Here is a 23,677-nt window from a genome sequence, read left to right on the forward strand (position 1 = left end):
AATGCAAACCTTTAATACGCCCAAAAAATCATTCACATTCAAATAAATGAGCAGTTTGTTATCCTGCATGGTGACATTGCTTATGTTTGATGTCAGCTAGACACCAGAGACGTCTGAGCGCCCTGCATAACCTCAAATGGACAAACTGTTATACACACATGTTTAGGAGGCAGTGCTGCTAGAAAAAGTCTTGTCACACCGATCACAGATCTACTGTAGAGCAGATAAAAATACATTCAATTTAATCACAATTTACAGCTAACAAGCAGAAGTAATCTGTCTGTTTGAATCACGTCATCAGTCCTAAATCATATTTATGATATTTATTCTCATTAAATTGTTAAAATTCAATTGTTTTATCACTTTTAACACAACATGTGATAAAACAATGGTATGCTGTAAAAAAACAAGTTTTGGGGAAATGTTTATTTGCTTTGTTCAGAGAATTAAAGGTGCACTATGTAGTTTTGGGGAAGACATTTTAATCAGAGGAGAAAGTCTGAACAAGCTAAATAAACAAACCCTCATGACTTGTTTATTCAGTTATCATTACCTCATTAATACTGTAAATATTAAAATTCTGAATTTATCATTTCTTCTCCAAAAATGACATGTTGCCCCTTTAAATGATTGATATAACCCTCATCACGATCCAATATCCACGTGTTGGTATTGTTCCTATAACATTATAATTAATGTTGCTCCAGGACGATCCTTGCAACTGACCAATCATGTTTTTGTAAAGTAAAATATCCAGTCAGCATCTCTGAAGCTCAGCAATTATCACTTTATCTTGTTTGTTTAATCTGTACAAGAATTGTTCTTGATAAACCTCCGTAATATGCAGCACAGAATGTGTACCATTCATTTTCCTCTTCTCTGTCCTTCCTGTTGAGTTGACTGCTTGTTAATTGATCACGAAAGCTGATCAGTTTGATTGATTTGTCTTCTTTATTGACAAACAGTGCATTGTAAATGTAAGACTCAGAAAGTTAACAGCTACAAACTCACACACGCACGATGTACAAACATTTTACTGTACACTGAACAGCACACACACATTATATTACACACACGCACACACACACACACACACACACACACAGATGCACAGGCGTGCGCATACTCACATTATATTACAGCATTATAATACATTACAGTGGGATGCTCCGACTATATGAGCAGTAACACCTATAACAGTATCGTAGGTAAACAGAGAAAGGCAGACGACAGCTGATTACTGAGCTGTTTTTTCTTTTTTCCAAGAGAAACCATATACATTACATACATACTGAAAAAAGTATGGCAGGCAGTAGAAAAGAAAATAAGTTAAAATGAAATAGTTAAAAAGGAGAAAATGTTTTCTGTATGTCCAGAGAGCAAATACAGCCAGACCGTTTTAGTTCAGGTTTTGTTGATGAAACACTGTTGATGAGTGAACGCTTAAAATGAGAGAAGAAACCTTTGATTTGTCGAGAACACCTTTACTTTCACTTGTTCTGGGATAAATGCCCTCTTTAAAAAACCCCACAACAGAACACTGCAGGGGTTTTGGTGTTAAAGTGATACTTGCCAACACATCTTTAAAAATCCAAGTTAAAATAGTGAATCCAAGAATAAAACAAGCGCTCGATTTGCTCGCCTTTACACTGTCAGTCGGTGGGAACGCAGCCTGGAAGCAGAGTGAGTTGTGCGGGGAGGTTGTGGGCATTAGGAGAAGAAAGAGGACAGCCGGGTAGAGCAGAGAGAGGGAGACAAAAAGAGAAAGAGTAATCTCTCCACACCCAGCCTCATTTTTATTCAAACACGAGAGTCGAGCTTTGCCTCTCGCGTCCCTTTTTTCTCTCGTCTTCTGTTATCCTTCCCTTCTCCCCTTGCCCCTTCTATTACCTATTCCCTTTCACTTTTTTTTTTTTTTTTAGCTCTCTTCATAACTCGTCGCCTCTCATCTCCAGCCTCACCTACAGTATCTATTACACCAGAGCAACAGGAGAGGAGAGCAGCAGCAGGGTCGGTCTGGCTTCAGGAAAATAGCTGCAATTAAAAGATAAATCCACCCTAAAGCACTTGGAGGAGATTCTGGTGACACACCTTACATTCCTGGGCCAATTATTTCACGGTTTCAGCGGTTAATTGGACAAACATAACGTGACATCATGCTGACATATTTCCAGCACGGCCACAGCGGAGGCAGCATGGTGTTTCTATCTCAAACATCGGCAGTAAATGTCAGATTTTGGTGTCAGTCCCTAAGAATGAAAGAGAGAGGGTTTTTTGTCTGCAGCTGCCATTTGTACCATTATTCAACAATGAACAGAGGGAATTTCATCGTCTCTACTGGCAGTATCCCAGCGGACCAGAATGCATTGCAGCTGCAAAATGTTGAGCTTTTACAATGGGGAGAGACTATGGTCACAGATGAAGCCTAATTTTCACACACTGGTCTGATACGCTAACATGGTGAAAAGCATCACGCATAATGACATCCTCATAAAGAACAAGTGTAACAAACAGAGAAACCTTCAAATATTCACTGGATCTCTCCTCTAAAGAAGTGGCTCTCAAACAGGAACATAAAGCCGCTGCGAGGTGAGGTCGGGGAAAAATAAGGAGAGAGGTTGTTTATCCCACCGTTGTTGATATTTGATCAAAGTTGTAAGGTGGGGGGCATAAACTTTTCTTAGCTTTAGAACAAAAAGAAAAAGAAGAGAGAGAACCACTGGTTTAAAAGAGTAAATCCACCTTGAAGCTGTCGCTGTGTCCCAATCCCTACTACATACAGTAGAGCTGTGAAGCTAAACCCTGGTACTACAGCTGAAAGTCTCATTTATTTTTCATTTCATGCAGCATTTTCACTGAAGTTGGTCAGCTGCGTGAGAAAATATCTGGTTCTTTGACAAAAAACTGAAGCCTGGTTACATTAAAACTTTTGGTCAACCTCGATATTCAAGGTGCATTTTGCCAAAAAACATCAAATCACAGAACTTAATGGTCCAATCTGTAAGACAGCTGATTGTTGAGTGTCATTCCTGACGCTTTGTGTTGGTGGCCGACCCGACCTACCGACCCAGAGCGAATGAGACTCAACAATCAACTTTCTTACAAATCGGACCTTTAAAATCCCGTCTGTGTGCTGCTAATGGAGGCACCAAATCAAAAAATGAGAATGTTGAGAACAATGTAAACTCAATCTGTATTTTAACCGTTTTACTTTTAATTCCTGGGTCAGTTTTGGATGAGCTCAGCGCCGTCTTTTGTTCCCATCTATAATGAGGAAGCTGTTTGCATTTGCAGCTGCTCTGGTACACACCTGCTTCTTCTCCATGGCAACAGCAGCCAAGGCTCATGGGTATTGTAGTATTTAGACCCATTCACTATGCCAAACTTACTCACAAGTCCAAATAATTCAAACTGTCTATGAGGTTGAAATGCTAGTCAGGAGAGCTCTGTGTTTCTTTGTTAACAAATACTGTGGATATATTTCAGGACCAGCTCCTCCAACTTCACACTCTAACTGTCACAGTAAACTTTTTTTTTGCAGTTTACAAAATTCAACATATTTAAAGGTACCCTGTGGAGTTTTTGACCACTAGTAGCACTATGGTTTTATGTCTTATGACCCAGTTTTTGTGCACATGCACAGGCATGTGGGTGACGTTTACATTCATGTGAATGCTTTCACACTATTCCACTGGTCTACAGGTGGAAAAAATGAACCAGGCAAAGCTGTGATGCACCATTACAAGGCAAAGACACAGACTGATTGCAAGTAGATATGGATGTAAACTTTAGACTTAGCTTTGGTGAGTAACACTGACAAAACACTGAAGAAAACTCCACAGTTTAACTGTTGTGCTCTAACAGGAAATGATACAGTGCAGGCACTGATGCACGTCAGAAAAAAAGTGTCTTTCAACAGCAAACTCAAAAATCTTCTTAGAGATTTCTTCTACTTCCTTCCAGAGTGAACACACTGCATCATCTATTGTATGTATCTATGTATGTAGTATTGAATTGGGACAAAGCCGGTGTTTTATAGTATGTTTTCACTTTGAAAAGTCAGATCTTTCCAAAAGAAAGGTCAAGCATTCTTTTACTGAAAGTGATTTGTGTTTTTCAACACAAGATCCTTCATAAGAGAAAATAGGAGAAAAACGAGAAACTGTCAAAACTCTCCACTTTCAATAAAAATCTAATTTAGCCTTGAACTAGCAGATGTGCCCAGACTCTCAGCACTGATATAATCACAGTGTTATTATTAGAGTCTTGTTCACATTCACAACCAGAGAACTCTCCAAGGTTTTATTAATGTGTTTCTCTCTTTTAGAGGCTGGATTTAGAGTGGATTTAACTTTCAATAAGCAGAAAAGTAAAGATCAAAAACATTTTCTCTATGAACTCTTAAAGCACTTCATCTTGAATTAATCTTTTAAATATAGTGCACGATTTACTGATAAACGATCTATGCAGCAATATGGACAAAACTCACATCCGTCGTGTTCCTGAGATATCCTCTCTGTGGTGTATTTGTGCTCAAACCAGGACATGTCATATTATAAATACAAGAGGTGCTGTAGATCAGTTCTGCCTTCATTGTCTTTTCACAAACACTGACACACATGTGAAATGCCTCTGAAAGCTCACATCTAACCTTTTTAAATAGCAGAAAAAAACGCAAAGCAAAGGACGGACACATCACACTTAGCTAAGGATGCTTCGTAATGTTTTAAGATGCCTGTCTGGGTTGATAGCTTTCATTTTCAGTGTGACACTTTTTTAAGGTGGTGTCCAATATGAGCTTTCAGGCACACTCGTCATCTCAGCGCTGACACTGTTTTCCCAGAGGCATCTATTTACATTGAATTACGCCTCTGAGCCACTGACACGCTCCCAGTTGATCTCAATACTTCCTGATAAAATGTTCAATAAGCTATCGTTTCTAGGCAACAAATGCAATTCCAGTGAAAAGTGGAAACCAAAACAGTTGTGAACCTCTAAATGTCGAAACGTACAGAAATAGAAGACTTTGGGTCGTCCCAGCAGTGGAGAGCAGCGGTACGAGACAAACACGCGCAGTAGTAAAACGTGCCGAAAGCAAACATCTAAACACCGTCGCTTCTGTCGTCGTAAGTGTGGCTCGCAGCTAAAAAAATCATGACATCCAATCAGCGCTGCAGACTGGTAATCCTTGGGCTGGGCAGAGCGAGCTGTGCTGTTGTTTCCCAGCTGTTAATCTGCTCAGCAGCTGAGATAAAAGAGAGCTCCCAGTGCTCCTCCAGCAGTGTGCCCCACAGTGAGATCAGGCCTTCTTGATATCATATGTTGTGGAGACTAGGGAGTCAAGCATCACATTATGCACTGAAACAAGATTAATACGCTGTTGAAAGCTCGTTTCTACCAAAGTACTATTGGCATAGTAACCTTTGAACCCCTGTGTAACCAAAACATGCAGCCCAGTCACCAGGATATAATATTAGCAGTTCAAGTTTCTGCAAACCGCAGATAGATCCAAGGTTGATATGTGCATGGTGGTAGCCAATAAGGCTGCCAAACAGCTGACTGTAGTTTGAGTCACACCACTGGATATTTTTAAGACCTACAGACATTTCCATCCGTGATCGTGGTGACCAAAACAGGTATTTAAAGCCAAACCATGATGTTTTCATATCCCTTATCGAGTGGCATTTGTGTCTTAACCTTAGCCGAGCATAAACAAATCTTTTTGACAGGAGTAAATGGAAAATTCAACCTAAACAAACGTTGCAATACAAAGAAACGTCCAGTTTGAACTTATCTGCGGTATTGCAGAAACAGACTGAGCTCACATTCAGTCTTGTGATTGGGTTGAAACATGAGATCTGTCCTGCATTTTCACTGCGGACAGTATTCAAATATAGGCGGGGCTGTTACTGGATGGCTTCATGAGTAACACCTCTCTCCTTTCCACCAGTTGGGAAACGACAGGGGAGACTGGTCTCGACTCTTGAGAAGCTGCCGCATTTATTAACCGACACACTGACCTTCCATATCATGTACATTACTATCAGATTGACAACATATATAAACTTGCCAACGTTTCTTCCTTCTGCGTCACTTGTCACCTCTCTCTGTCTCTCTTGCTCAACCACACACTTGTTTATTACAACAAGGAAACAAGCTCTGTTTGAAAAAAGGCTGCAGACAGCAAGATAAAAGACTGCTGAAAACTAGAATTACTGCCTCGCGGTTGTATGCCTCTGTGCACCAGTCAAGTCGCTGTTCCTGAGCTATGGTGTTGAATAACAGGCACAACATCAGAAAATGATGATGTCGCAGTGCATTTAACCCCTGATCTTTTGGATATCAAACATCATAACGTCCTACTCGACATTTGTGTAAAATATTTGCGTAATTATCGTATGAATTCTTGAGTTATGGCCAAAAATGTGTTTTGTAAGGTCACAGTAGCCTTGACCTCTGACCTCTGTCCACCAAATTCAGTTCAAATCAGTTCATCCTTAAGTTATAGTTGACATTTGTACCAAATTAAAAGAAGTTCCCACGATGCGTTTCTAAGATATCTCGTTCACGAGAATGGGACTGATGGACAACCTGAACACATTATCCCTCCAGCCACAGCTGTCAGCGATGTGGAGGCATACAAACTGCTCTTCTACATCAGAGCACTTATGATGAGATGACTCAATCAGTGGTCTGCAGCTCCAACTTTTAGTATTGGATCAGTGTGCTGGATACTTGAAGCAGTTGGAGTGGTTTCTTTTGGTACCATCCACAACGTTTGATAATGCAAACGCCAATAAACCATAACTGAAAGGAACTGTACTGACTGCTTGGTGGAAACGAGGCTCATTTCCTTTCTGACAACTCAGTGTTTTGTGTTTTCCAATTTTTTCCTGTTCGGTCTGTTTCTCTGACATATCAGAGGAATTAGTTGTCCTTGTTTTCTTGTAAATGGATGTTGCATGAGGTTGCTGTCCACAGATGAGAACGTGGATAGGTCACCTCATCTGCAAACTGACACAACATTATTAATCAGCTCTGTCAACTGCAAAATGTTACTGTCAAAACAGACTCTGACAACAATGACATGTCCGGCAGCCAACGAGTTTATATAAAAAGCCCCTGCCTGCCTGCTTGCCTGTTGCTGTAGAGTGATGATTACCATCTGGACGGCAGCCATACAGTATTGACAGAAATGGGATTTGCTTCATGTTTTTTAGGACGGTACACGAGCATTGGATTTCTGGGTTGTTCATGCGTTTTATTAACGCCTCACTGGCAGACAGCTTTAGGATTTTTCAGCCAAATCACAAGAACATTGGATGAAAATACCTTTTTTGTCTTTTGAGATTCCCTGGCCACTGCGGTGTGTTCACAACAGGTGCGTCTCAGCAGCTGGTAATGACTCAATACCCACAGTCTCTCAGGCAGTTTTTCCTCTTCTTCTATACTTTCAGACGCCTTGCTTTCAAAGCTTGGGAAAAAAGACTTCAGCATTACACTGCTATGGTTTAATATTTCTTTATCTGATTTTGTCTCTGGTCCGTAATTGCCTTTACGCAGAGGGCATTTCTGCTGACTGTGAAACATCATCATCATCATTGAGTTCCCTCTGAATTAAGCATTTAGGCCAGGCTTTGCTAGCTCTCTGCATGGAGGAGTTTATCTTTTCATGGCTGCATGGGAAGTACAAAAAAAAACAGAACTATGAAACCCCTTTTTTTCACGATTTTTTTGTCTGCAGTTCACACCACTTAAAAGTTTGCTCGAGTGATGAGTCAGGCAGAGGGAGATAATCATAGAGAGCTCATAAATACTCCAGTGACAATTAATTGTTTGATGCTGTTGGCAAAAGTGAAAGCAAATGAGCAAATAGGAAATAAACATCCCATAGCGTAGTATGTACAGACTCTTCAATATGAAGACAGATTCACAAAGTCCCATTAAACTGTTGGCTCTTGTCTTGATTCAAATGGTTGCGAGTTTCGCCAACAAACTGTCAGAGATAACGAAGCCTCCTATGGATCGACAAACACTTTTTTTTTGTCAGACTTTTGGTCCAGTTTGTGTCCCTTCACATAAATGTCTGTTTCCTCTTCACAGTAGCATGTTCCTGTGATTTATTTATCCTTACATAAAAACCAGGCCACATCGTCCGTCAATCAAATAGTCAAGCTGGCAAAAACGAGTCTGTAGATTTCAGCGGTGGAAGTTATCTTGCAGGCAGATTTTGGGTGAGAGGGAACAGGAGGTTTGTGATTGTACCCCATATAGTCAGACAGAGAAGGCCAGACACTTGTTTTTTTTTCAGTCACGAATCACGTCTGCCTTGTTTTTCCTCTCACACTAACTCCAAATTAAATTCCCTCCGAGATGCATTCAGTTTAAATCGATTCGGGAAGCTTAACAGTACGAGAGAAGTCTGTCCAGTGACTGAAGGAGGGACCTGGCGACTGCTGAGGCCACGCGGACACACAAACAGCCACAGTGATTGTTTAAAACGTAAATCAGCAAAGTGAAGTGTATGAAGGTGAAAGAGAAGAAGACAACAGCCTGCTCGTTCATTCAGACTGTACACTCGTCAGATATTTCATAATGTAGCGCTCCCCTGTGCGGTTACACAGACTCAGTTGGAGACTGGTCATCGATATTGTGCCTCATCGACTGAACGCTAGTCAGGATTTTCTTCTGGTGTCCGGCGAGAGACACCCCAATCCTCTGAAGATCTCTGGATAAAAAACACAAACAGAAAAATGTCATATTAACACTGCTATTATTACAGGTGCTATGCGTAGGTATTTAACACTGATAATTTATTACTGCATTAATCACAAGGGTGCTTGAGTTGGAATGAAAAGGTGCCAAGCGTGAACATGCAGCGGGAATGGATAAGGGCTCCTTGTGTCTGGTGTGATTAAATAATGACTAAGTAGTGGGCCAGAGAGAAAAAAATGTTTCCATTTCACATCATTCTTCAACTTTTTAAAGCTATATTATGAAGTCTTTTTAAAACACGTTGTATAGAGTTGTACAAAAGTACTGTAATTCTTCTCAATCATCAATTGACCCACTAGAAGTGTGTGTCGGTGTACTTATCTGCAGTAGTCCTGCCCTCTGCCTGTATTTTCTTATTTCCTTTACATTTTGTTGTGTTCAGGATGTTTCTGGGAGTCATCCCTCTGGCAGTGGGTGTGTAGCCCCCAGCTACTAACACCTCGCAGTTGATGTCAGGACTAGGTACAGATGTTTCTCCTCTCAGATGACGCCATTACCGCAGCGTTAAAGGTACCGCAACACGGCAGAAATAGAAGGGGGACTTTTACTTTATCCAGCTGATTTTGCATTAGCTGCAGTGTGCACCAACAAAAAACTGGGTGGCACATGTGAGCAGTCAAGACTACAGTGAACACATCAGGGCCCTGAGTTCCTCTCTCCTCCCTCTGGAAGCAGATACGCTGTTTTATTTCCATAGTGACTTAGTCCGTATCTACGGAGCCCCTCTAGGGTCATATGGTAGAAAAAAATCACTGGCTGTGGAAATCCGTGCGAACGGATTTATAAACTTTGCTCTTGGATTCACAATATGTGTGCACAGATTTTGCCCTCTTCTCATTGATCAGCACAGCAATAGTGACATTGAGATATTGATAATGATCGATAAACAATAAAGATGATGACAACAACTCAGTTTGACTGTATATGAGCAAAATGCTCTATTTAACTAGAGGAGGAGGATTGCTGCGGTGCGCCTCTGCGTGCATAATGTGGTGCGCGGATCTCAGTCCTCTGATTGGACCGGACAGGTCATAAGAACTATCATTCTGATTAATAGGGGATGGGGTGTGGGTAGGGGAAATAATTCATCTTTGATGAGGAACATTTTAATAACATAACCTGCAGCCATCCTGCAGCATCAGGGCCCATCTTTTTGTCAGCTGAAGTGGCGCACAGTGCACAAGAGTGTCGTTGCTAGTTTTATACCGACGGTTTTAAAATGAGGTGATCAGGTGCTTTGCTGGCGCATCTCGGAGCAACAGAAAGCGTTTGCAGTAATGAGATGAGCCCTTGATCTAAAGCCAATGTCGCAGTGTTTTTTACATGCTATATAGAGGGCTCAGTATTCATACAGTAAAATGCATCTTCAAAAGTAGGTTCACAATGCATGTACATGTGCTTTAATGATTAGAGAGGCTGCTTTCAGTCATTGAAAGGTTTCCTTTCCATGCACATAGTAATGTCACTGTAGCAAACATCATGGCTCATTTAAGCACCAAAACTAAAATCTGTAGTTATAAACAGGAGAGTCCAGAGGATACTCTCTAGAGGAAGCAGCAGTGATGGAGCTCAGGAGCGGGGAGATTTCAATAATCATTGAAGTTAAACTCTGTCTCATTCGTAAACGTGCGCATCGTCTCTTTTAAGTGACACAGTCAAATAAAATGACATGTTTTATTTCTTCACATTCTGTGTGTGTGTAGCAGACAGCAGCAGCAGGGCCGGGCCAGGAGGTCTACTGTGACTATATACCTAATTAGCATTAAAATGGACCTTTTTGTTCACAACCAGCCTTCTTTCTACTAGATCAGTAAGTAGCAAAACCTGCCTGCTAGCGGTAGCCATGCAGTAATACCACAGGGAAACGCAGAAAAGCTCTCTATTTCAGCTTTCCTATTACAACAAATGTAACAATCCCACAACAGTAGCGTTAATCAGTAAAAAGTAAAATAGCGGGTCTGTGGTAGTGAGTTTTTAATATTTTTATGTCTAACACTCACGCCATGCCGGTTACTGAAGCTGGCCCAAACCGACGTAGAAATTGATCATCAGATAATTCCTTTAGTAGTTTTGTAAATATGAGTCTGTAATTGGAACAACTTTGAATGTTGTATACAAACAGTAACCAACAATTCCTGCATAGTACTGTACACCTTTAAATTTATAGATTCATTCTTATTGTGGATAAATGGGAAGAAAAAAGGATTAATGAGCACAAAAAGTCTAATTATCTTTTTGCAGACACTTTAACTGAAATATAATGTACATCATTAATTTTAATTAACTGATTATTGATGATTCAGGCTAATTTGCTTTCAACCATGCTGATATAAAAACATGGCTATATAGCCCATCAATGGTCATATACAAGACTTTATATGAACTATATGGGCAGATGACTTTTCATAGGAGCTAATATGGGGCTTTTTTATGGTTCACTGGCTCATAACCAACTCTGTGTGGCCCTATCTGCTCTCTCCACACTGGTACTGTGTTAAAGTATATCTAATTAATTCCTGTGGGAAAATGTCTCTTCTTAAGTTTGACCCACAGTGCAGCCTGCAGGGACCAGCAACAAAAATGCATACATCCACTACTTATACTGTATATCAGTAAATAAAGCTAAAACGTCCAGAAATTCTTCAACGGCAGATGGTGCAGGAAAAAGAAACACTGATTAAAAATCTCACTGTCAACATGCTTGCTTGAGGAGTGAGAACAAACCACGTGTAGAAACTCCAGGTATGCCAGGTATGAGAAAACGGCTACATGAAAGCCAGAAAATATAGGCTCAGTTTAAAGAAGAAACAGCATTATTGGAGGAAAGAGGCTTCTTGTTATTTTGACGGGGTTTACAGAAATTACAGCTTCTCAAAAGTTATTTGACAGAGATATACTGATGTTCTGTAGTGGTGCTCATAGCCTTTTATAGCATGATAAAAAGAGGAAGAAAGGATGGAAGTAAGTAAGTCTGGGAGATGGTTCAGACAGAACACATGGCACAGCAGTCAGCCAACCAGCAGCCGTGCCAGTTGTCCAACTAACGAGACACAGACTTGGCATGTGAACAGTGTGAGACGTAGGCAGAGAGAGGCAGTTAAACGGGCAGACTTACTCGGCTGTGATTTGTGTGATGAGCGGCAGAGAAGTGAAGCCCGAGCCCAGGAAGGAGTCTCGATACTGGGTCATCTTCAGCGCAGCCAGCCAGTCCTCCACAGAGCTCACCCTGCTCAGGTCTGGAGCTCCACGGTCTAACAAGGGATGATGGGAAGGACTGCAGGCAGTGGATACGATAGGAGAGAAAAAAGAGGTTTCACTGATACAGAGGTTAGAGACAGACAGGGAGAGTGTGTTTGTGTATGTAAATGAGTTTGTATCTCTCCTCACCCAGGGGCGACGTTGTTGGTGCCGGCTTTCAGAGATGCAGGGTTGCGTATCATTTTGTCCAACATGCTGACAATATCGGGGAACTTTGGCCGTGCGTTCCTGTCTTTCTGCCAGCAGTCCAGCATCAGCTGGTGCAGCACGACTGGACAGTCCATGGGAGCTGGCAGCCTGAAATCCTGCTCGATGGCGTTTATCACCTGGGAGATGAGAGGGAGACAAATGGACACAAATTGTTATAAATAGTGGAAAATGATTTATCCTTTTACGATTAAAGTCGATAGAATCAATTAGAGCTGCAACGATAAATCAATTTATCAACTAATTGTTGATAATTAAATTAATCACCAACTATTTTGATGATTGATTAACTTGTTATCCTCTGATTCCAGCTTCCTAAATGTGATTATTGTCTGGTTTCTTTCCTCCTCTATGACAGTAAAAGAGAGTCTTTGGGTTGTGGACCAAACAAGACATTTGCGGATGTCATCTTAGGCTTCGGGAAACACTGATCGATATTTTTCACCATTTTATGACATTTTTCAGACCAAACAACTAATTGATTAATCTAGAAAATTATCGACAGATTACTTGGCGATGAAAATAATTGTTACAGAGCTATAATGAATATCTTTATATTAACAATGGGCCAAATAATCATGTTTTGCTCATGGCGAAAAAAACCCACAGAGAATTATCAGCTGAATCTTTACATTAGAGAAAGACAATTATTGGCTTTAGAGAGGCTTTTGGCATCTTTCAACATCAGCTTATTGTTTTGGTTTTACGGCCATCAACTGATAAATGGACTGCATACTGCCTACCCAGAAATAAAACAGCATTGGGACAAAGGTAACCTCTACATAGTGAACATAGCTGAGCATTTAGCAGCTAAACTTTCCTCAGGATTTGGTAGAGACCAAAACAGAGCTAAAAATATAGAAAATACTGGATGGATAGACCAGTCTAAATAAATGCTAATGTTGCTTTATATCTTCTTTTGCATTTTAAATAAGTGACTGTTTGCTAAGGCATTCATTATATCGACTTTACAACGTAATCTTATTTCAACTTTGTGATGCAAATAAACAATTTGTAGATGACTTCAGCAAGATTTCTGTCTACTGCATCGCATTTATTCTGTTTATTTTCCATTATCATTCAAAGTAAACACTGCTTTAGCTAAATTTTATAAGATAACGTAGCCAGAGACAAATCCTCCTCTTCCTCCCCATCCTTTCAAAACAGTCGCCTGCTTAGCTCAGCAGCTTCTTCTTCTGCTTCTCAGTAAAATATACTGATGGTAGCTGATAAGATTGCTCGGACCATCTTTAATCTTAACAGTTACTTTGCATTAATCCTTTATTCTAACTTAAAATATTACATTTAGTGGAAGAGGACGATTTTCATTTAACAGTACGCTCATACGGATAATGTGACTGATATAGTCATGTGATGGAGAGACCTGAGTAAACCTCAGTGTGAACTGGTATTGGCACACTTAATCGTTGATTTAGTAGGCAGTATGCAGTACATACTATTTGAGTATGTGGCAGGCAGTACGTGAGAATACAATTTCAGACACAGCCACAGTCACATTGCAGTCGAGGGGTCCGTAATGTTCCGAGTGTGATGGAATATGTGGGCGGGGTATAATTTTTAAAGTTGATCAAATCATTCAAAGATTTGATCACTGGCAAGTGGCTTTGATTTAGCGAGCACAGAATCTCTGGGGAGCTGCTGCAGCTTAAAACTGGGTTCAATCGTTCAGGATTGTTTGCTGCCACCCACATCTCCATCACCTACATTGTTGGAGGCAGAGAAAGAGGAGAAATATATAGATTCCACCCACTTAGGCGGCATCCGTGACAGTTTTGGAAAGACGTTTTTGCATTCTGACATCCAAACACTCCGGATATTGTTCTGATAGATACTATGAACCAAGTTAATGAGGTTAGGTGTGGTTGCATATAATTAAGAAATGTTGTGGCCCTAAACTCACATTTTATTGATGCCTCCCACTGCAGAATAAATTATCAAAAGTATTTTTACGGAAAGAGAAAATATTAGGATTTTTCATTCCAACGTATACACACAGGATGTTTTTTTTCTCCGTAGGTTTCCAACAAGCCCACTCTTCTCGTAGGGGAAATGTGCGATATAAATGACAGACGGGAAAACATATTTTGAAAGAAACATTATTGTGATGTGACATCAGTAAATTGCACTCAGCATGGTACTGCTCTGTGATGCTCTGGATATCAAAAGGATGAAAGAGGCAAAAAGATGTGAAGTTGAGTCCAGCTCTCTCGCTGCTGTTTAGTGGACACTATATTTTGCTCTCAAGTTTTGATTTGTGACTTCCTGTTGGCAGAGAAGAGCTCTGTGTGGAGGGGAAAGTCTTCTCTGTTACAGCGTCTTTGTGATTTTTGCTGATACGACAGGTGTATTTGTACAGAAGAATCCTGCCTCTTTCAGCTTTATTTAAAACTCGGATTAGTTATGAGGATTCAATTTCCATTTGAGAACTTCATCCTGACACATTTTATGCAGTCGCTTGGTACATCCAGATATTCATCACTAAGAAGCAGTGACGCCTGCTGCAGTCTCTGATGTCGAGGCAGGTAGTTTTACAAGCGGAGCTTCTGATTTCATTATGCCGGCGCAGGAGTTGAGAATGATAAGGACCTTTCGAGGTTTTTCTGTAAAAACATCTTGGCAGGAATCTGATATTGCAGAGAGGTTGTGCTAAATACGCCAGCATACCTTTGGGTGCAGAATGCAATTATCCCAAACATCACAGAATTCAAAACTCCTTTGACTGAAAGTGTAACTAGCTGCTTTGCCATCCTAAAAAAAAAATAATCAAAGAAAAGAAATATCAAGTGAAGTGATCATTATCACAAATGATTCTGCCCCCTGTGCCAGCGATGTGAGAGTAATTCTTTAAATATCTCCCAAAAGTATAATTATGATGCTTGCAATGTTTTAAACTCACATTGTTGTATAGCTCAAACAAGTGGCTTAAAACATGTTGTGTATCTGTAAAGCTTTCAGATGACATCTATCAGTTAAAAAATTATTTGTTTTTTAGGGATGATTCAGTTGAAATTCCAGTTTTCTGATTCTGAGAGAACTGAAGCTGTAAACTGTATGTGGAGCCCTCCAATCTGGTACTTTATTAAAAAATGAATGTTAAGATTAAGAACTGAATTAAATGATTTTGGAGGTTTGTAGTTCAATTCTGCCTGTGGCGAAATTAATAGGATATTGTTGGCTGATTGAAAATGCTGCAGTGAAAGAACATGAAAATAATGACAGATGTATGATTACTGGGAAATAATCTTTTTTGTGATGTTGGCGAGATTTAGATGATTAATGCCTTTCTCTGTACAATAAATATGAAGCAATCACCAGCAGCCAAGATAGTCCTGCATATAAACTCCTCCTGAAACCACATTTGCCATTTATACATTTTGTGGTGGCAGAGAGCTTTAGTTACCTTTAAAGCCTTTGGCCTTACCTCAGCTAACAGACTCCTGCTTGTCGTTATGTATCGATCTTAGAATATTTCAGCCTGGAGAGAAGAATTCCTGTTTCTTACATTAAGTTTTAAAGGAAGGGGCTGTAAAATCTGCCACGTCAATTTTTCTGTTAATCACGGGGTCACAAACCCCATTGAGAGGCTGACAAACGCAGGGCAGAGGCATGTTCAGACTCTCTAAAAGGCACCAGAGTGCAGGAAACAGCCCTTGAATTTTTGGGAGCATGATCCCCAATTAAATCGCTTTGGGTTTGAAATCTTCCCTATTTTTGAAGTCTCAAGGTTGGCAAGTATGATTAGATGCCTTTTTTGAAGAATGTTCTAACTTTATGAAAGTAGTTCACGTTACACTTCATTATGTTTGGCATTGCTGTATTCTACGTTTGAATAAAAAGATTCTACATTTTCTTTTTTCTTTTTTTTTTTTCATATCTGACCATTCCTCCTTCCCCAGTGTGTTCCCACTATTCCCCATCACCTCACCACCACATCCACCAACCACACCTGCTCCTCATTCCCCAATTATATTCCCTGGTTTACCTGCCATGTAGCCTCAGTACTGTGCCAGATTTTCTATTGTGCCTTCCTGCCAAAACGTTCCATTTCCTGTCTGCCTTTTTTTTCAATGACCTCTACCTGTATCCGAACTGTTGCCTGCCAGCTTTTGCCCCCTTGGACTCGTGTGCCTCTCCTTGCTTTGATCGGTGACCTAGTGATGCTGTTTTAACGCTGCCTGTTCTGCCTGTGATTCAAGCTTTTAAGTCCAGCCCTCCTCTATCAGAGCTGTGTCTGCCCTGTCTTCAGTTCTGATGCCGCTGCTACGTTTCTGTTCACATTTTAATGAAGGATTGTTACTTTACCGAAGCAGAGGAGCCATAAAATTCCTTGAAATAATACTTTAACTTGTTTTTTCGGTGCTTCCTGTAAATTTAGAGTTACAAGCCCGTGTCGGTGTACTTATAAGCCGACCTAAAGGTAAGCTGGGGGAATGCGGTGCTTCTCCGACTGTAAATTCAGCGCCGGGGATTTGTCTGCTCGCTGGGTGAACTCTACTTGACCCCGACACACTTCTCAGGCTTTGTGCCGCATAAATTCTCTCTAAGCACCGCTGTCAATCAAAATTGCAGCGAGTGTAGTAAAACATCACAGGTCTCTTTCATGATTAATTCATGTCGAACACAGCACCTGTGGTGGCTCCGCTGACAATTTCACCGCTCCGTGTTCTTTGAAATCTTGTGTGTGTGTGCGCCTCTATGCATGTCAGCTCGCATGTGTGTGGTTTAGCTGTGTGTGTAGTATGTGTGAGCGGAGGGTGTGAAGTTCATGCATAGTTAATGCCCCGGCAGACCCTCGTTAGCTATAGTGGTAACACACACTTTCCTCATCATTATACACTGTCTGTGCCATTATAAAACTACCGCTGTCATTATACTGACTCTCTGTCATTACTGCTGCATAGACAGGAGAAACCATCGGGGAGGGAGGGGTGAGGCGGTGGAGGAGGAGGTGTGAAATAAGGTGAAAACGAGGGTTACGGTGGTGTAGACAGCAGAAAAGGGTCTCTGCTGACAAAAATGAGGGAACGATTGAGTTTTATTAGTTAAAATATTTTGTCTGTCATATACTTCGAAGGTGATATTGCCACAGATTAACTCCAAAAGTAACCAGATAGAGAAAAGTTCACACAGTCAAGGTGAATGAGGTCTAAAGCAGGTTAAACACTGCTATGAGCCAGTCAGCAATGTTTTGAAAGATTTGCAGCAACAAAATTTATTTTAAAGTTTAAACTGAAAAACTGGAGGCGTGTAAAAATTCCCAGGCTCCTCTGTGTCAAAGCCATTAGATATATAGTTTTAAAAGGCAAGAATTGAGCTCAGAGCTTTGAAGTGGGTTTCAGTGCCAAAACTCACTATAATCTGTGTATCACATTTCTTCTCGGAATAGAAACCTAAAAATAAAAATGTCAGCAATCCGATCTTGTGGAACCTCCTTTTTCATGTACCGGACGTGATCCCCTTTAGGTTTAAACAGTAAAATTGAATACTCAGCCTAAAGAAAGGATGAGAGAGTGGTTTTATGATTTTAACACAAGAAAAGCAGAGAACTGCACACTTCTTTTTTAAGATGGGCAATAATTTCCAGCCTAAAGAACATCCACATACCTTAAACAACTTAATGACATAATTGTGATGCCAGCAAAACAAGGAATCAAAATGCTGCAGCAAATTGATCAAACTGTGAAGATAATTGGGATGAAGTTGTCAAGACAATAACATATTCCCAGGCAAAAAGATCAGCAGGAAGACAAAATTCTGATGCCTTTTGGTCTGATGTTCCAACAAACATTTCTGTGACACTCAAATTGATGTCCTCATTTTCCGTGTGTTTTCGTCAACATGCAGACACCCTGCTGCGAGAGACGGCAGAGGAAACTAACAAGCACAACCCCCAACCCACACACACACACACACACACACACACCACACACACACAGACAAAATCCTGAGAGACAGTGTGCAACAAAGAAACGGGTAAACGTACAGAACCTTATAGTCACAGGCATCAATGAGAAGAACAAAAGACAACATGAGAAGACTCACTCACACACACACACACACACACACACACACACACACACACACACACACACACACACACACACACACACACAGAAGCATGCAGTGACTCACATCTTGGTTGCTCATGTCCCAGTAAGGTCTCTCTCCGTATGACATCACCTCCCAGGTGACGATCCCATAACTCCACACATCTGAGGCCGACGTAAACTTCCTGTAGGCGATCGCCTCCGGAGCCGTCCACCGCACGGGGATTTTACCACCCTAAAGGGAAGAAAGAGAAAAGGGAAGATAAATGACAAAAAGAAAGACAGGAGGAAAATTATTTTCTTTATAGTTCAACTCTTAAAGTGCTCGCTGACACATTCATCACACTGCACTAAACAGAGGCCATAGGCAACCCGTATATCTGCCATGATACGTCATAAACATAAAGGTGAGGACTGACTATTAGTGTGATGCTCATTACAGTCCACAGTCCCACACAGTGTTGAGGGAATGGATAAGTTAACATTTTATAGAAATCTCTCACGTGTAAGTCACGACAAAGCAGATGTTTGATAGGATAATATAATAATACATCTATTCAACATAAAAACATCATCATCTCCCAAAGGAACTGATTGATTTTCAGTCAAAATAGACAAAGACATGAGGCAATGAACATATAAGTCCATCTAGAACAGGTTAAACAGGATTTCAGATCTACTGGATAATTGATCCATGGGTGGGGGTTGCCATAATCCATGTCCAAATGTACAAAAGTGTTACAAAAATGTTACAAAAAGTGTAATAAATGAATGAAACATGACAAATTCAGTTCTTCCTTTCAGCCAAAAGGCTCCACTTTGTTAGGAGTGTGAATCCAACATGTCTCTGCAAAGAAGGGTGTTGATAATGTCTCCATCCCCAGGAGAGGCACCTTACCTCTACGTAAATCATTCTTACCCGTCATATAAATTGTTCACTAATGAGAAAGTTACTTTACAGCTGTATGTTAAGATTAATGACACTTGGCATGTGTGTTATCAACTGTACACAAGCTAGTCTACATGCTGGCAGCATGCAGCTTACATCTGTGCCTAAGTACAGCTGAGGCTCAAGAAATATGGGCTAGGATGATGACAAATGAGCCAAGACTGACAAGCTAGTCCAATGTCCAGTGCGTGCGTTTTCTCCAGCATTTTTTTTTTCCACTAGTGTTCCTCCAATGTTTGCTAAGCGTTACAGCTTCAAGGGGCGGCTAGCATGGCTGTGGATGGAATTACTGTGACGCTGTGTTAGCACTAACCGTCTCTTGCAGGTGAACAACTGCCTGTTGATTTGCATTGCAGAGATATGTGAAATCGGCAGACTTGTTCAGTTCTGTTGATATTTTCAGCCGGAACTGTAAAGTTTAAAGATGTATATTTAACACAGTGGTCCAGCCTATCTGATGTTTTTGCTGTGCGTGTCGTAGTTGTTGCTTGAACTAGTTTTGGTTAAACTCAAGTCCTCATGTTTTTTGTCTTTACCCAAACAAGTAAATTACTGTAGGTCTCCAATGTAACATTAGCATTGTTACTAATGAGATATGAAAGCATCAAACATGCATTCAGGATTAATTAGATGTAGTGGTTTTCCACCAGGAAGTTAATGGAAACAAACTGGTCCTTTAGACTTTGAGTGTTGTTTTTAACCAATGAGTATAGAGCGTCTTAAATGGTTGTTAAAATTACCGCTTGCATGTTCCCTGAGTGTGTGTGTGTGTGTGTGTGTGTGTGTGTGTGTGTCCTCACCAGTGAGCTTGTGTAGGTGGGGTCAGAGGTGTCCTCCTCCAGATATCGTGATAAGCCGAAGTCAGACACCTTACACACCAGGTTACTGTTCACCAAGATGTTCCGAGCAGCCAGGTCCCGGTGAACATAACTCATTTCTGCCAGGTACCTGAAATATCAACAGGATTTATCGTGTGAATGTGTGTCTTATCCACTGCCAGCTACCTGGGCCCCTATAAAAAAAGTAATGGGATTTAGTGTGTGTGTTGTACCCTGCCAGCAGCCTTTGATAAAATACGAATGGGATTTAATGTTTGTGTACATGTGTGTTATCACAGCCAGATACAAGCAATAAAACACAGATAGGATCTAGTGTGTGTGTGTGTGTGTGTGTGTGTGTGTGTGTGTGTGTGTGTGTGAGAGAGAGCAGTGTTTCAAGCCGTCATCACTTGAATAAATAGGGTCCGTGTTTGTTCATGTGTGTTAGAGAAAAGGAATTTGTAGGATGTGGAGGGATGTGGAGGCAGCACACCTCAGGCTGCTGATGTCTGATTGAGAATAATAGATGACCAGACAGTATTGGATATCACCACATGACATCACAGTGTGTTAGAATTGGTATTGTTATATAAAAATCTAATTTCACACAACAATCACTGAAAGATTAGAAAAAGTTTCTTATTCATGTTTATGATAAACATTGATTTCTGCAGCAGGAGTGTGTGAGTGTCTGTGTGTGTGTGTGTGTGTGTGTGTGTGTGTGTGTACCTCATTCCAGATGCGATGCCCCTCAGCATACCAACCAGCTGGATCACTGGGAACTGCCCATCATTTTGCTGCAAAACCACCAAACCGTGACAGGATTATTTTTATTTTCCGTTATCAGGCCTTTTTACTTGAGTTATTTTTTTTAAAAAAATCTAGCAGGTGAAACGATGTGTCAGTATTTTCGATAAAATGTCACAAGAGGAGCTTCAACAAACAGCTTTTGGGGAAATAATTACCTTTTTCAAACCAGATGACAGTTATATGCCACAGGAAGTGTTATGTGATCAAGATGATGTAGGAAAAGGAGCGCAGAAACACAGTGTGATCATGCTGCTGTCATGAAAATGTGACTGTTCTTTGTGAGTTTAACTTTTTTAATGATTCAGCTTTCTTTATCAATATTATGGTCCTTGGTTTTGCACTAGGGATAATGAGTCAGTATGCTTAAAGTGCTTCAAAGATCATTAATAAGTGTCTAAAAATGTTCTCTCACAAATTTCCAACGATAAAATTTGAGGCTTTTGTCTGATAATTTGTCCTCAACCAACACCGTAACATTCACGGCCATTTCACAAAGTGACTGGTCATTACGTGCTAAGGTGAGACTAAAAGTCAATTACGTTGTTTTTTAGTTGGGATAATTAAAAAGTAGAGCCCGACCAGTATGCAGTTTTTGGGGCCGATGCCGATACTAATATTAGGGAGTTAAAAACCATTTGCAGTAATCCCTATGATATGCAATGGAGGCAGAAGACTGTATTCACCGATGGGCTCCCAAAGATCTACAGTATGTGATCCAATGTAAAAATGGTTCATCCTTGAATTGTAATAACTCCTTATCAGATTATTAGGAGGAGACGTTTATAGAAGTGAAACAATTTCATTACGCTGTCATTTTAATCTGTTGCAAATATATCCTTAATGTCAACAAGAAAACACCATTTCTGGGCTGAGTATAAAAACCCAACAGAACGTAAAAACATACTTTGGAGCTGGAGGCTTGTTGTTGTTGTGATAAATGTTTGTGAAACCCAAAACATTCGCCTCTTTGCTATTTCACTCTTTAACCTCTGGGCCAGACAGTTTGTCTCTTATAAACATCACTGACATCCCCGCTGACTGAGTTGCAGTCGAAGGTGTGTGTGTCTTTTAATTCACTTTGTGCATCAAACTGCGCCTTTGATGCTCCTCTAGCTTAATCCTCTGCAGGCAAAACCTTCTTCGAGGTACAAACACACACATTGATCCTCTGGGTCCTGTGCCTGCAAGATGGTCACGCTAGGACAGCAACACCAGTGAGATCGATCATTCTGTGTGTGTGTGTGTGTGTGTGTGTGTGTGCGTGTGTGTGTGTGTGTGTGTGTGTGTGAATGAGTCAGCGGATGGTTTCTGAGTCAAAAGGGGTCACGCTGTGAGAACCAAACATCAAAGAGTTTCTCTTTCTGTCTTTAGAGGCGCCTCGAAAGGAGGGCAGGATCAAAGAGACGGACAGACTGACAGACAGACAGTCCTGCTGGCAGGATGAGGAGGAACGAGCACAGGAAGGAGAAGAGAGGAGAAGAGGAAGAGCAGGAGGTTGTTCTGGTCTTTGTGTCTCTTTCTCCGAAAGCTCCCAGTCCTCCCTCTCCATCTGTTTTTCTGTTTGTGTTTTTATGTGTTTGGACTAAAGATAGATGTGCATATTAAAGCCATAGGCCCACACATGAACATAATACACTGTGTTTGTATTATTGTGTTCATCATAACATTAAGAGATGTGCGAGACCAGTATTTTTATTACATGTATTTATAATTGACTTTCAGATTTACTTTAGATTTTTATCTCCGGGTTGACAACTAGTCTCTCATTCTTTGGCTTTGGATCATACTGTGTTGTACTGGTACAGTTTTGTCTCTTCAGCACTTGTTTGTTGTAAATTTGGAGGTGTGAGAGATGAATTTACCTCACGCTTATATTTATGACTCTTATAAAAGGCATCTGCTAAATGCAGTCTTATTCTTATCTGAAAGTGGCCTGATTGTTCCTCAGCTAAGTTTCATTTCTGACTGTTCACTAGTCAGTCGATGATTGTTTTGACTGACAGGAACCACCCACCATACATGCCTGATTTCAGCGCCTCCCACCTCCAAGATGTCCTGATTGGCCACTTCAAATCTATGATATGGTAAATCAGCAGCAGTGCTCATCATTTTAATGTAGAGGGAACATTCAGGGAACATGTAACATTCAGGATATTATTTTGCTCAAAAGCTTCAGTTTGTGTGTAAAATTAAACCTCTCCTGCCTCGTGTTCAGGAGCGTTACCAAGTAACTTAAAACATTAACGATGTTAATTATAACTACAAATGATTAATTTCAAACTGCAAAGTGTAAAAGAGCTGTTTCATAAGGTGACAAAACACTTTCAGCTCATTTTGCTGCTTTTCAACAGTACCATCTGACTCAATCTGCTGATAGGGCCAAAAATAAGAGTGTAAATGGACCTTAAAGACCCTGAAAAATTATTTTCTTAACCAGTGTCACACAATTTTCAGCCAATGTAAGAGCAGTTTTGTATGTGAGGCCTGTACACAACTTATCATGTTCATCCTCCATTTTAATTTTTACACATATGAAACTAGTTTAAGGTGGGCGGGGCTCAGTTGGAAAAAGGCAACAGCATGTCCTTTGGTGCATCAATCAACATTTAGCAACGTCTGAATCTGAATCTGATGATATTTTTTTTTTTTTTTTTTTTGGCCACTATCAATCAAATCTAAACAATTCAAATCCAGGCATCCAGATTAGCCATATGTTTGATTGTTAAACTCTTAAAGATATAATTTGTCACATCCATGGAATAAAATCAAGGAAACAACTAGACTTTGTCATA

The 23,677-nt window shown here is 40.5% G+C and overlaps 1 protein-coding gene across 7 annotated transcripts in view; it reads right to left on the reverse strand.

Moving 5' to 3' along the window:
• Positions 1-932: 932 nt before the first annotated feature.
• Positions 933-23,677, reverse strand: part of LOC311258636 (ephrin type-B receptor 1-like) — a 107,149-nt gene continuing 84,404 nt past the window's right edge. For 3 of the 7 annotated variants that reach the window (XM_084355101.1, XM_084355099.1, XM_084355103.1), the window contains 7 exons: positions 20,805-20,872; positions 20,058-20,205; positions 19,571-19,666; positions 18,394-18,543; positions 12,163-12,359; positions 11,891-12,091; positions 933-8,728 (listed from right to left, as the gene is read on the reverse strand). In XM_084355101.1, coding sequence (XP_084211227.1) covers positions 8,617-8,728; positions 11,891-12,091; positions 12,163-12,359; positions 18,394-18,543; positions 19,571-19,666; positions 20,058-20,205; positions 20,805-20,872 — 972 coding nt within the window. In that variant the 3' untranslated portion in view covers positions 933-8,616. The remainder of the gene's footprint in view (positions 8,729-11,890; positions 12,092-12,162; positions 12,360-18,393; positions 18,544-19,570; positions 19,667-20,057; positions 20,206-20,804; positions 20,873-23,677) is intronic. The other 4 variants (XM_084355104.1, XM_084355102.1, XM_084355100.1 and 1 more) reach the window with 3 other exon arrangements.

This window comes from Pagrus pagrus, assembly GCF_965226575.1.
Source record: "Pagrus pagrus genome assembly, chromosome: 6".
Taxonomy (NCBI): Eukaryota; Metazoa; Chordata; class Actinopteri; order Spariformes; family Sparidae; genus Pagrus; species Pagrus pagrus.